The 15,482-nt window shown below is 44.3% G+C and overlaps 1 protein-coding gene across 1 annotated transcript in view; it reads left to right on the forward strand.

Annotated features, from left to right (window-relative positions):
- Positions 1–1,685: 1,685 nt before the first annotated feature.
- The window catches only part of FLT1 (fms related receptor tyrosine kinase 1), a 74,709-nt gene continuing 60,912 nt past the window's right edge, over positions 1,686–15,482 (forward strand). The window contains exon 1 of the mRNA XM_044284641.1: positions 1,686–2,020. Coding sequence (XP_044140576.1) covers positions 1,960–2,020 — 61 coding nt within the window. The 5' untranslated portion in view covers positions 1,686–1,959. The remainder of the gene's footprint in view (positions 2,021–15,482) is intronic.

Consider the following 15,482-nt stretch of genomic DNA (forward strand, 5'->3'; position numbering starts at 1 on the left):
TGCAAGACTTCATTAGTCTTTCGCATGCGATGTTACTGTGAGTAACGGTGCGTGCATAAATGTATTACATAATAAATACGAACCCGGATCCGTTAATGATCGTGATGCATGCTGGGTTTGAATTTGTTATGCATGCACCTCTATTCGTTATGCATGCACCGCTACTCACAGTAGCATCACCTGCGCAAGATTAAGGAAGTCTCGCATTACCACAGCCATCTTGAAAGAGCCTCATCGGAGGCAATACATTTTAATGTTCATAGGAAGATGAGGATAATAACGAGTATGAGTTATGCGGATGAATGAATCGGGTTCGTCCAAAGCAGGACAAACCGATTCGCTCATCACTAGTGGGAATCTATTCTTTTGCTATGTTAGACCATTTACAGGGGTTGCCCGAGTTTTTTTTTACAACTCTGAGAACCCCTTTAAGCGCAGAGACAGGGTCTCCAGGACAGAACGGTCTTAGGCAGCAGGCTACTACTGAAAGTAAATGGGTTCGGTTCGGTGTTAAGCAGTTGCAAATTGGGTCAGGTAATATTTGAATGTAGCTTTTTAGTAGACCCCCAGAATTAAATGGGTTTTCCAGGGTTCATATCCTTAGGATAGGTCATCGATATGAGATAGGTGGGGTCCAACTCCTGGCACCCCCGACGATCAGCTGTTTGAGGAAGGAGTGGCCTTCACCAAAGCAACTTACCAAGCACTGCGCCGTACATTGCTTGGTATCACAGCTCAGTCCCCTCACTTGAACAGGACTGAGCTGGGCCCAGGGCGGTGAACCTAAGCACTCACAGAGAGCTGCGGCCTCTTCATATGACTGATCGACAGGGGGACCTCTCCAATTTCATATTGATGATCGATCCTGGGGATAGACCATCAATATAGAAAAAAACCTTTAATTTTACTGGTGGGCCGTAGACACCCCAGTCTGACACGGACTGTAAGGCTACTTTATAATCTGAGGCAGCGATTCCTAGGATCTGGCACTGCCAGATGCAACCGCAATGCCCGCCAGTCCCATTAAGTATAATGGGGTCCGGATCTGTCCGCATTCCAGCAAAAATACTGAGTTGGCCGGACACAAATTTCTGCATTCAGTGGGTTGTGTCTGGCCGATTCTCGACATTTTAACCAGATCAGGTGGCTGGATCTCCATGCCACAGATGTGAAAGTAAATGTCCCTTCTATATACCGTACAAAGACATGGGAACAGATTGGTTTGTGTGTTAACGACTGTACAAACATTGTAGTTTATTTTCCTCATTAAGTAATATGTATTAGAAAATAAATGATCTCTCAACCCTCTCGCGTGGTGACCAGACCCTCTAATAGCAGCAGAGCTTGAGGTAGAGGGACATTGTGTAAGCTCTCGGTGCCTGCAGGGCACTCACTACAAACTTTGTGCGTAAAGTCTGTTTAGTTCGTGTGACCCTAACCAAGTGTAAATGAAACAATGCTGTTACTGCTCAATCATGACTGCTGGGATGTAGAACTGTCTGGGAGATGTGGCCCCTGCAGCTGTGACCGGTTAGTGTCTGCATGTGGTAGGACCAGCTGCCTTTATACCAGGGACTTGGTGATGTCATGGGCAGGGAGTGGTTGCAGATGCCATCAGTCAGAAGAGGTTATATCAGGGGTGTGAGAATTTGGCTGCACATAATGAATGGATATCTCCCTGGGGTTCCAGCACTTTGTCCTTCAGGATATTCCTTCCCACTCTGCAGTTAAGGCCACACTGCTGTGCACAAGTCATTTTGCAGGAAGCTGGTGAGGAGAGAGGACTGGAGCTCTAGGTCTTGCTGGATAGCTCACTGGTGCAGGATAAACTTTCAGCACTGGGGACCAGGGAGGACACTTCTTGCTGGAGGCTCATCCTTTCATTGATCATTACCTCTTTGCACTACAGAAGCTCATCATTGTGGGATCTAGGGCAGAGATATTACTGCTCAAATAGAGATGTTAAGCTGTGTTACTGTGGCAATGCTGTGCTTGCTGTTTGGATGCCTGATTCTGACAGGTAGGTGCATTCCTCCACATTTGGGCAATGTGCTGACAGCTCCACCACTGAGTAGCTGTCAGGACATTTAGATAACTATGTTTTAATGAATGCATATAATCACTTTCCTCATATTTTGTCAATATTTGAACCATTATTCTTGCATTAAGGCTGCTGTGCATAACCTGGCTATTCAACAGATGTGGAACCACTAGTCACATCATGCCAGGCTGCAAGAGTTTGTGCCAGGTGTGGTCCTGTGGTTAGCGATGCCTATTTTGGGCTTTGTAGTTCCAGAAAATGAAACTAGTTAAGTGTTATCCAAACTTGTATTGATGACTGATGTGTTGCTAGGAAACAGTTTGGAATTTGGATACACTCTTTCCATATATTACATTGTATGGTTCCGGTTTATATGACATGGTATAATTCTGGATATATAACATGCATGATTCCGGATATTTCACATGGTATGATATGGTTCTGTGGTGGCTTTTAACTTGTAAGGACAGTAAAGCATGGTTCTGTCATGAGTTAAGTGGATCCTAAGCTTCAGCTCAGTTAACAGTCTTTGCTTGTGCCTCATGAGGTACCAGGGATGGGGTCACTTCAGCCTCTGTCTGTATAGTCTCTGCTAAAATCTGTATCTAGAATAAATGTGTGAAATTGTCTAAAGTTCTTTGTCAGATAGCATGAGGTTACTTTAAAAGCTACCTCACCATGTTGCTGGAGATTGAGGATTATCTTTTTATTTCAAGATTTCTATCATAGTCCTATGACTTGGAGAAGTTTATCACTATTGGTTATAGTAAGATTATTTTCATTGTTGAATTGTGTTAGAAAGTTTAAATATTTAAACTTGTCAAATTACTAGTGTTTGAAATCTATTTCCTATCGGTCTATATATATATCTCAAGTCTATGCCTATCTATCAATCTATCTGGAATCTGTGTATCTATTTATCTCAGGTCTGTCCATCCATGTCTATCTAGAAGAGGACATAATATAAGACATCATGTCAGTTTAGCCCTATCCACATTCAGAAGACAGGACTCCCTCAGAAGAATGGTGAATCATTAGCAGATGATTTGCTCCTATGTCACAGTTCTAAGACCACCAGACACCATTATAACCTTCTGTATGCCATATAGTCTCCGTCAAATGCAACACCTTGAAATAAAATATTCTAAATGACTGACATCATCAGTATTATCATGACTGTTATTTAATATCTATAACAAGGGCAAAAGGACCTTCAGACCAGACATCTTTTCTGAACATTTAAGAGGTCCTTCAAAAATGACTTCTAGTTGTTTTATGACATAATGGTGGATTAACAAAAATTCACAATCTTCTGTAACTATGGTGCCTTCAACACAGAAGCAGGGACCAATCTAAGCCAGTACAATGCATAGGAGCAGTGTTGTCCTAGAGATTCTTGATTGGAGGACTTGGGTAGTAGACATCATACAGAAGATCTCATGCAGCACAGCTGAGCCTAGAATGAAGTGGCAGATTTTGTGGAAGAGATTAGTAATTTTATGGAGACCAACTTTCATATTGCCATGATAGGGGCAGAGTAGAACCACAAATGACAAATGTTATTGTGTGTTGTCTTGTTGTTTGTAATTGATCCTCATCTTAAAATACTTGAAGACATTGGTAAATTCTCACTTACATTTGATATATCCTAGGAGGCAGATATTGAAGGATCATGTGTGATCCGCTTTCCAGAACCAATGTAAACTTGAAGACAAGAAGTTTGATAGTTTAATGATTGCTTGTTTTACAAAATGCCACATATTAGATAATCTTTAGAGGGTTTTTGTTTGTTTGTTCTTTTTCTGGTGACAAAGATGTTTACACCATTATCTGGCACACTTGATCAGGCCCTGGTGGTCCTCTTCATGATATGGACATCTCCATATATGGCTGGCTATAGGTTTATTGTATCATTACCTCTTGGTAGTGATTGTCACTGAATTTGAAGATCTCCAAACTGTAAACATTATGATGAAGATGATGGTTGTGCTGATCATATTACTATTGGTTTTGATGGTCACTTATTATTCTTTGGTGTCTTACAAATCTGATACTCTTAGATCTTGCTCTATATCTTAAATAGCTCCAAAATGTGTAATGTCCCATCTTACTGAAAGTCCATAAACTCTGTATCTGCTGTAATACTACTGCTACCATGATGCTGGGACTTCCAGTTTCACAACATCTATGGAGCCTCAGGTTGGAGACCATTGTTACAAGGGGTGATAATGAACACTCTCTGGAAAGCACTTTTCAGATTTTCTGATATATCGTGACATTTCTATGCCATAACCTTATCTATCTATATGCTAGCTGCTGCATTAGCTGAGACAGGTACATTGCCAGATAGGCTGGCATTGTGTGTGCCCCCTAGGTTCTGGGTGCCAACAAGCCATTTTGCCTTGGCTAGGGTAATTAGATGTGAAATCTTCCTTTTTCCAGGAGTGCAGTTTGCTATTGAACAATGCAGTTGAGTTCTAGTAGCATAACTCGAGAATTCCTTATTACATCCGTGTAAAAGTCATTGTCTGCTTGAGCAGATAAGAAGCTTTGATTTAGAGGAAGCCCAGTGTATCAGTGTAGATTAGTCAGTTTGCATTTCCATTGAGGACATAGACTTAATGTGCTGGAATATGATATCCAAAGTATTAGAACTATCTGGAAGCAATCTTTTTTTGTGGCCTGGAAAGGTCCAGTTCTGGATTTGTTTAGTCAGAATCATACGTTACAATTTCCCGATCGCTCTTCATGCACACACAGCACAATGCCAGACACAAAGCTGAGGGGATGTTTCTAGTTATAATTCGATCACAGGGCGATCTTCCCGATAGTTAACATCTGATTAGCGCTTCTGGCACATTTGACCTATGTGCTAATTTCAGAATTTGGAGAAAAAAAGTTTTTCTGGTTCCATACAGTGCATACAGCTAACAGATCATGTTTTCTATCAGAGATGCTCGCTGTAGTCACCCGGCGTTGGATGTGTTACTGTTTGCTCAGTCACAGGGAACATTGTGGTTCATTCCTCTGCATTAGTTCATAGAGTTCAGTGAGCTGTAGCATGCCTTTTTGCCTGGTCTATTAGATCATCTCCCTGTGCTGAGTTATTTGCTACACTGAAATAGTACAGGTGCCAAGTAAATACAGACTATCGTGCACTTTCAGACGCTTGTTCAATTTCCAAAATTTAAAGAAGGCTACATTTAGAATATATTAGTTGCCATGCAGACATTGCAATGGTTTTTGATTTGTAACTCTCAAGCAGTTGCCAAACTATAACTCCCAGCATGCCATGATAGCTGGAGAGCCACAAGTTGGAGACCATGGTCCATGGGAGGTTTCTGTCCTCCCGAGCTCGCCTTAGAACACCTGTATTATGGTTTTACAGGTCTACCACACCAGTCATTGGTCCACATCAGAGCCTTCTGTCCAATAATACAGTATATTGCCAGTATTGCACAACATATTCTTTGAATGGAAGGCTTAGACATATGCCACTGAATAGTTATGTAGTAGCATACATCTTCCAGGAGCTTTTCAGGAGTGTAAGGCAGACTTAAGGCTCAAATACAAGGTGGACAGAGGTTGAAATAGAGAAGAAAATACTTTTAAAAGGGTTATTCCACTCATACCTACAAAAATGAGGTTGAGTTGACTCATCTCCCATACCACACTGAAGATGATACTTTCCCAAGTCCAGAAGGCTATCGATTTATGGACAGCGCTTAGGATCAATGGGGATTTGCCTGACTGATAACTTATGTCCCTGCTGAAGAGTTAAAGAAAATAAATACTTTTTGACCCTGTAGAAACTCATCGCTCCAGTATGGGAATCTGCTAAATCAGGTCCCATAAGTTTAATAAGAGTAACTCAGGATGGGGGACAAGGCACATTGGGGTACTGTGGATTGACAGATAATTTTTAGGTTTTGACTGGAGTAAAGTTGCAAGCAAATATATCCTTTTGGGTCTACATGCTCAAGCAACATGCATGGACTCTTAAACACTCCATATGGTGCCTCCTTAAGGCACTCTATCCTATTGTAGCATCAGTGTTTTAAGGCAAGAATATATTTAGGAAACATTGCACAATTGTTATGGGTAAAATGTGATACACATTTAGGCACAGTTTAGGCACATCCCGCATGCTACCCCTAGCCACCCCCACATCCAGCACATGCTACTCCAGCTTTATACACTAGGTCCCTGTATTTGCTGAAAATTGTGGTTAGTGTGTGTGGAAAACATGTTTAAAAAGTAGGAAAAAATGCTAAGTTGTATAAAGTCTTCTAGAGAACATATCCACCCCCAAAAAAATGGACTTGGCAAAAGCACAATATATCCTAATAATTTTGCAACCGAACGATTTTGTGTAGGCTTTCATCGGTGAGTCATGGGAAGCCTCTTACTCCAACCACACCTCTGATTCCTGTCATTAGACCCCCCATGCTCTCCTGTGTCACAGTCTGTCCCGACTTCTCCTCTGTTCCTGTCTCTTCTACGCAAGTGGACATCCCTGTTTTTCCTAATTACCTTAAATAGGCTTTTTCCTGATATCAAAAGGAAATGACTTTCCCATATCCTTGGCTGTGTTCTTCCAAGTCCCCTACCTATAAATAGCTCATCTCCTTCCTCTTACCTGAGTGCATTGCTCTTTGTCCCCTGTATGTTTCCACTTTGATTTCCTCTAACACTCCATGATACTCAGATCTGTCTTCTTTTATGTAATATGTGGAACTCACCTTCCTTGGGATTGGAAAATCAGGAAGTGAAAATTTCCACCTACGTTACTCTTATCGCGTTGTGGAAACTACATTTCTGGACCACAAAACTTGATGTTTGTCCTTTGTGTTGAACTTTTATCATGTTCTTTGTTGCAACTACTAACCTTGTCATTGGGTCAACACCTTGTTCTGGAATTCAGGTGACCAAGTTGAGAAGTTTGCTTTAGGATCCTTGCACAGGGCAAAGCTGTATGCTCTCTGAGTCTCCATGAGGCATCGTATTCCCCCACAGAAGTAATGCCAGTAGAGATACCGCCATAATATGGTGCAATTGTTTTTCTTACATTTGCTCTGGTAATGCAATGTATAACTTAAAGGGATATTCATGGATTCTATTATTGATGGTCCATCCTCAGGATAGGTTATTAACATCTAATCAGCGGGTATTCAACATCCTGCATCCCCATTGATCAGCTATTCCAGTGCCGAAAGTTAAAACTGGAACTACACTGCTTCATCCATTGTGTAGTGGATGGAGCTGTTACTGCAGCTCTGCTCCCATTCAGTTCAGTGGGAGAAGTGGTGCAGGAACCAGCTCCGTCTATTACATACTTCCATCACCGGAGCTACTCTGAAACAGCTGAATGGTGGTGCTACACTGTTGTTTAAATCCGGCCAATCAGATATTGATGGCCATCAATAGTCAAATTCTGGAAAACCCCTTTAAGGTGGAAACATACAGTAGGTTAGTGTTGGCTAAACCCACCGATTTTGGCGGGAATGGCCAATCATCTATGGCAAATGTTGGGAAAAAGAAGGATCGAGGTGTTGGGTTTCAACGTGCCTGATCATATTTATTCTCTGAGATAAGAGGTTGGCTTTCTCCCCTCCCCCAATTTAAAAGATATGCAGATTCATATGTATGGGGAGGGAGAGCTGACAGCTATCTGAAGTGTATGGCTAGCCTTAAGGTGGCCATACACATTCAATAGCTGTTGACCGAATGATCATTTGACTGACAGCTATTTTTCCAAATCCCATTACAACTCATACTCATTCGGCTTGGCAGAACATGTACATGTATTTAATGGGGAGAAGGGAGAAAACCGCTATGGGTGTAATTTTAATACTGCATTGAAATACATTCTATGTGGAGTCATGTCATTTTAGGTCAATGGAGCTGTACTTGTAGTGTCCTTGCTTGAGTAGTAAGATAAAGGAGAGACTGTCATATTTAATCAGGATTACATAACATTTTCTGGCCCATCTCATGGTTTTAAATTGTGTCCGTTTTTTTCTTGTAATGTTGGCTATTAATTTGGTATTTGGGTACCTTGAAAGTTCATCATGTCTCTTTATCCCATGAATGTATTGCACTTAGAACCATGGATGTAAGGTAGTTGTGTTTTCAGGATTCAATTTTGCCTCCACTGTCCATCTTAATGGATGATCCTGATAGTGGTCAGCAATTTGTTATTCTGGAGCATCCTGTTTGAAATACCATGATCACTTTCTAAATCCATTGCCTGTAACAGAATGGAGGGGGATGGGGTGTTGTGGAGTCTTTATCTAATGTTCATGCTCTCATCTACTACTCTGGTTTCACATGATAAGAACCTGGGCTCAATCAAAGTTGGGCCACCTTTCCCAGCATGGGTTGGTCCCCATTATTTCTATGCCTTCTTGCTAACTATTCATCCCTGTACAGGTTTAAACAATCCATGCAAAAGGTGATAGGGGAATCTCAACTGGAGCACCCTTCCTCTCCATAGTCATAGTCCCTATCCAGATGTCCTAGTTGTTTCTTTGGTACCAGATGCTTAACATGACAGATCACCATTATCTTTCTTTTAATCCACGCTACCATGAATGCGATATTACAAAGCTTGGTGGTCCACAGAACTTGTGACTGTCTGTCCGCTCAAGTGAAAAAGGTTTTTCCACTCATGACTGGACACAATATGGAGTCAACATTGGACCTACCAAAGCTTAATTTACAGTACAGTATCTGCATTATTATCTGGATCTGAATGTGGTACTCTATATTTCAGTAGCTCCAAGTGTGGTTGATGTTATCTTCTAATTTCCCCCTCAGTTACAGAACTTTGAAACTTGGGGGCGTTGAAGATGATTTCAGCACATTGCTATAAATCCGGCAAGAAAGTGTAGGAGTGATTCTAGTGCGGTGTGTGACACGGCAATACCAAGAAATATGGGTTAATTGGAAAGCCAAAAGCAGAACAACATGTTTGTGATAAAACCGCAAAGACATGAGTCATTACTTTCATAAATGAGTCCACCTATTACTTTTATCAGTACATTGAAAAATTTACAAAAACACCAGAACTTTAAAGGGGTTGCCCAGGTTTTTTTTTAAAAAGATCTGCCCCCAGTCCATATTCACAAACTCCTTGCCATTCCGTTCTGACTTCTGGGCTCTTTTCACTCGGCTTTCGGTACCTATCTGTCAATTTCAACGAAGAGGTGGTCATGTATGCCACTCCAAGCAAAGACTGGCCTCAGCGGCAATGTGTTCACAAGTGGCAAATCAGTTCTGGGTCACATAACGCTTGGTGACGCATTACCGCCAAGGCCAGTCATTGTCTGTAGCAGCACACGTGACATCATGCATGAAGTTGACAAACGGGAACCTTAAGTCCAATGAAAGTCTGGGAGCTTCATTTTTCCACAGGTCCCTTTGGTTGGTTTAAAAAGCAAAAACCTGGACAACCTCCTTAAAGTTGATGTGCCTAATAATTTTCCAGGCAATGTTTGTATTAGTTGAGTGGAAATTAACCATATTGCTGATCTGAACTAAGACAAAGGGGACCCAAGGAAATCACATATCTTGTGCTTCACCCAATGGTCTATATACAAAAAGTTGTCTATGAGATGCTGCTGACACATCAATAAAACAGTTCATCGTCATCTTGTGTTGAAAGCTTTAGAAAATTTGGATTTTCCTGTTGTTTTCCTTTTTCTGGATTGCTTCCATTTGCAGTACCATGACAGTGATGTCCCAGTAACTTAAAGGGGTTTTCTAGGAGTACAATATTGATGACCTATCTTCGAGACAGGTCATCAAAATCAGATCGCTGAGGGTTCAACACCTGTCATCCCGGCCGATCAGTTCTTTAAAAGGACCAAAGTGCTCAGATGAGTGCTGGGGCCTCCTAGCAGAGTACCAAGCACCAAGAATGGGACTGATCTGCAAAAATACCACGTGACCAATGAACATGAAGTCACTGGCCTAGAGAGAGGCTGCAAGGCTCACCAGAGCTTATTCAAACAGCTGATCAGTGAGAGTGTCAGGAGTCGGACCCCCAATGATCTGATACTGATGACCTATCCTGAGGATAGGTCATCCATATTCTACTCCCAGAAAACCTCTTTAAAGGTGGAGGCACACTGTAATGGTCTGAGATCATGCCATGTATACAGTAAAACTTGATCCCATTACTGCAGGTCATAATAACATGACTTGAATGATATGTATCCTTAGTCCAATAGATCATTATACATGTACAGCTATGTCACGTAGTATGTGTAAGAGAAATGTGCAGCGACATAGGTGTATAGTATGGGGGATGTAGGTATCCAGCATTACATCACAACTGTCTGCGTCTATTTAGCAGGGCTATTCATATGTGGTGGTTTATTGCAATATCTCCTAAGCAAAACTCAACATGTCCTCCTGTGTTAGTTCCTGTAATGACAACTAAAGGTTCATGCAAGGATGTGACTGGAATGGAGCTAGAACCCAAAGGTCCAGCAGAAGACCACCCCATTTGGAAGTGACTCGAGCTAGGTTATGTGTCATCACTTCACCATCCCGTCCACAAGATCACTGATAAAGAGATAACAGATCCTTGAGGTACCCCGCTGCTGACTTTATCTTTGTGGCACCTCACTGCTGACTTTATCCTTGTGGTACCCCGCATCTGACTTTATGATTGTGGTACCCCGCTTCTGACTTTATCCTTGTGGTACCCCGCTTCTGACTTTATCCTTGTAGTACCCCGCTTCTGACTTTATCCTTGTAGTACCCCGCTACTGACTTTATCCTTGTGGTACCCTGCTTCTGACTTTATCCTTGTGGTACCCTGCTTCTGACTTTATCCTTGTGGTACCCCGCTTCTGACTTTATCCTTGTGGTACCCTGCTTCTGACTTTATCCTTGTGGTACCCCGCTTCTGACTTTATGATTGTGGTACCCCGCTTCTGACTTTATCCTTGTGGTACCCCGCTTCTGACTTTATCCTTGTGGTACCCTGCTTCTGACTTTATTCTTGTGGTACCCCGCTTCTGACTTTATCCTTGTGGTACCCCGCTTCTGACTTTATTCTTGTGGTACCCCGCTTCTGACTTTATCCTTGTAGTACCCCGCTACTGACTTTATCCTTGTGGTACCCTGCTTCTGACTTTATCCTTGTGGTACCCTGCTTCTGACTTTATCCTTGTGGTACCCCGCTTCTGACTTTATCCTTGTGGTACCCTGCTTCTGACTTTATCCTTGTGGTACCCCGCTTCTGACTTTATGATTGTGGTACCCCGCTTCTGACTTTATCCTTGTGGTACCCCGCTTCTGACTTTATCCTTGTGGTACCCTGCTTCTGACTTTATTCTTGTGGTACCCCACTGCTGACTTTATCCTTGTGGTACCCCGCTTCTGACTTTATTCTTGTGGTACCCCGCTTCTGACTTTATGATTGTGGTACCCCGCTTCTGACTTTATCCTTGTAGTACCCCGCTTCTGACTTTATCCTTGTGGTACCCCGCTTCTGACTTTATCCTTGTAGTACCGCGCTTCTGACTTTCTCCTTGTAGTACCCCGCTGCTGACTTTCTCCTTGTAGTACCCCGCTGCTGACTTTCTCCTTGTGGTCCCCGCTGCTGACTTTATCCTTGCAGTACCCCGCTGCTGACTTTCTCCTTGTAGTACCCCGCTGCTGACTTTCTCCTTGTGGTACCCCGCTGCTGATTTTCTCCTTGTGGTACCCCGCTGCTGATTTTCTCCTTGTGGTACCCCGCTGCTGACTTTCTCCTTGTGGTATCCCCCTGCTGACTGTATCCTTGTGGTACCTTGCTGCTGACTTTATCCTTGTGGTACCCCGCTGCTGACTTTATCCTTGTAGTACCCCGCTTCTGACTTTATCCTTGTGGTACCCCGCTTCTGACTTTCTCCTTGTAGTACCCCGCTGCTGACTTTCTGGCCTCATGCACACGGACGTTTTTTTTCACGGTCCGCAAAACGGGGTTCCGTTGGTCCGTGATCCGTGACCGTTTTTCCGTCCGTGGGTCTTCCTTGATTTTTGGAGGATCCACGGACATGAAAAAAAAAGTCATTTTGGTGTCCGCCTGGCCGTGCGGAGCCAAACGGATCCGTCCTGAATTACAATGCAAGTCAATGGGGACGGATCCGTTTGATGTTGACACAATATGGTGCCATTTCAAACGGATCCGTCCCCATTGACTTTCAATGTAAAGTCTGGAGTTCTGTTATACCATCGGATTGGAGTTTTCTCCAATCCGATGGTATATTTTAACTTGTAGCGTCCCCATCACCATGGGAACGCCTCTATGTTAGAATATACTGTCGGATATGAGCTACATCGTGAAACTCATTTCCGACAGTATATTCTAACACAGAGGCGTTCCCATGGTGATGGAGACGCTTCAGGTTAGAATATACAAAAAAACTGTGTACATGACTGCCCCCTGCTGCCTGGCAGGTGCTGCCAGGCAGCAGGGGGCAGACCCCCCCCCCCTGTTTTTAACTCATTGGTGGCCAGTGGGCCCCCCCTCCCCTGTTGTTAACTCGTTGGTGGCCAGTGTGCGCACCCCCCTCCCTCCCTCCCTCTATTGTTTTAATACATTGGGGCCAGTGTGCGCGCGCCCCCCAACCCCCCCTCCCTCCCTCTCTTGTTTTAATACATTGGGGCCAGTGTGCGCGCGCCCCCCCAACCCCCCTCCCTCCCTCTATTGTTTTAATACATTGGGGCCAGTGTGCGCGCGCCCCCCCCAACCCCCCCTCCCTCCCTCTATTGTTTTAATACATTGGGGCCAGTGTGCGCACCCCCCCACCCCCCTCCCTCCCCCCATTGTAATCATCATCGGTGGCAGCGGAGTAGAAGATTTTCATACTTACCTGGCTGCTGGCTGCTGCGATGTCTGCGTCCGGCCGGGAGCTCCTCCTACTGGTAAGTGACAGCAATGCGCCGCACAGACCTGTCACTTACCAGTAGGAGGAGCTCCCGGCCGGACGCAGACATCGCAGCAGCCAGCAGCCAGGTAAGTATGAAAATCTTCTACTCCGCTGCCACCGATGATGATTACAATAGAGGGAGGGAGGGGGGGGGGGGGTTGGGGGGGGTGCGCACACTGGCCCCAATGTATTAAAACAATAGAGGGAGGGAGGGGGGGTTGGGGGGCGCGCGCACACTGGCCCCAATGTATTAAAACAATAGAGGGAGGGAGGGAGGGGGGTGCGCACACTGTGCCACCAACAGTTAACAACAGGGGAGGGGGGGGCCGCACAATGATATTCAAACTGGGGAGGGGGGGGGGGGGTCTGCCCCCTGCTGCCTGGCAGCCCTGATCTCTTACAGGGGGATATGATGGGGTTAATTGTACTATCATATCCCCCTGTAAGAGATCGGGTGCTGCCAGGCAGCAGGGGGCAGTCTTGTACACAGTTTGTAGTGTATTCTAACTAGAAGCGTCCCATCACCATGGGAACGCCTCTGTGTTAGAATATACTGTCGGATCTGAGTTTTCACGAAGTGAAAACTCAGCTCTGAAAAAGCTTTTATGCAGACGGATCTTCGGATCCGTCTGTATGAAACTAACCTACGGCCACGGATCACGGACACGGATGCCAATCTTGTGTGCATCCGTGTTCTTTCACGGACCCATTGACTTGAATGGGTCCGTGAACCGTTGGCCGTGAAAAAAATAGGACAGGTCATATTTTTTTCACGGCCAGGAAACACGGCTCACGGATGCGGCTGCCAAACGGTGCATTTTCCGATTTTTCCACGGACCCATTGAAAGTCAATGGGTCCGTGAAAAAAAACGGAAAACGGCACAACGGCCACGGATGCACACAACGGTCGTGTGCATGAGGCCTCTCCTTGTGGTCCCCGCTGCTGACTTTATCCTTGTGGTACCCTGCTGCTGATTTTCTCCTTGTGGTACCCCGCTGCTGATTTTCTCCTTGTGGTACCCCGCTGCTGACTTTCTCCTTGTGGTATCCCCCTGCTGACTGTATCCTTGTGGTATCCCACTGCTGACTTCATCCTTGTGGTACCTTGCTGCTGACTTTTTCCTTGTGGTACCCTGCTTCTGACTTTATACTTGTAGTACCCCGCTGCTGACTTTTTCCTTGTGGTACCCTGCTGCTGACTTTTTCCTTGTGGTACCCTGCTGCTGACTTTTTCCTTGTGGTACCCTGCTGCTGACTTTTTCCTTGTGGTACCCCGCTGCTGACTTTATCCTTGTGGTACCCTGCTGCTGACTTTATCCTTGTGGTACCCCGCTTCTGACTTTATGATTGTGGTACCCCGCTTCTGACTTTTTCCTTGTGGTACCCCGCTGCTGACTTTATCCTTGTGGTACCCTGCTGATGACTTTTTCCTTGTGGTACCCCGCTGGTGACTTTATCTTTGTAGTACTGGTGACGGTGAACGAACATTCTTTTGAAATCATTGGCCCTTGTACTCGGCCACCGCTACATTTACTTTTATGGGGCTTACGGAAATAGCTGAGCAAGCACTCAGCTATTTTCGGTAGTTTTACAGAAATAAATGGAGGGCGGACGTGCATATGCGGTGTGCCTCTGTCACTTTGTGGGCTCCATTCTAAGGATAGGTGTGGGTCCCAGAGGTGGGGACCTATCAGACACTGGGGGCATATCCTAGCGATATGCCCCCAATGTACAAGATGGGAATACCTCTTTTAATATCTATTTGAGCAGATTAATACTCTTGAGCCTTTGTCTTAAATCGTCCGCCGGTTTCTGACCCCCGTGATGACATTACGGTGTATAGGAGTAAATAAAGCAATGTTTTGTGCTATGAGGGAGCTGTGACTAGAATCCTCAGTATCACTGAACCTCTACACCTCTCACATATAATGTTCACTATTTGCCCCCTAAAGTAGGGGTCCAAATGCAATGGCAGTCTAACCTATATGTCGATGCCAGTATCTCCAGGACTTCAGATAGTTGATGCAATTCTCATGCTATCATAATAGTGATAGTGATACACAGTGATACGATCAGATATTAAAGTCATATGGTCTATAAAGCCCATTTTCAAAGAGTAATTTTGACTCAAAAGATTTGGGTTACCTATTCAGGTGCTTAAGAATAGAGCATCTTTTGTTCTGGAGGACCAAAACCTCCATGCTTTACATGGACAACGTATTGCTTTCATGTAATGCTTAATTTCCCCAGTGGTGGCGCTGCAGGAAAGTTGAACACTTGTTGCTAGGTTCCTCCACCAATTATAACTGATCATTGGAGATCCCAGCAATGGGAAGCCCTGTGATGGCCTTATTGCCTGCACAACCTTCTAAGAAAAAGAAATTGTTCACAGCAGAGAACCCCTTAAATAACGACCCCATTCATGTGTAAATAAGCAATTAGAGCTTTTCTTTTGCCCTCTGATAGGGAGATCTCTAATTGACTAGGCCTGTTTTAGTGGAGCTCTTCACCTT

The sequence above is a fragment of the Bufo gargarizans genome, chromosome 3, assembly GCF_014858855.1.
Source record: "Bufo gargarizans isolate SCDJY-AF-19 chromosome 3, ASM1485885v1, whole genome shotgun sequence".
Classification (NCBI taxonomy): Eukaryota; Metazoa; Chordata; class Amphibia; order Anura; family Bufonidae; genus Bufo; species Bufo gargarizans.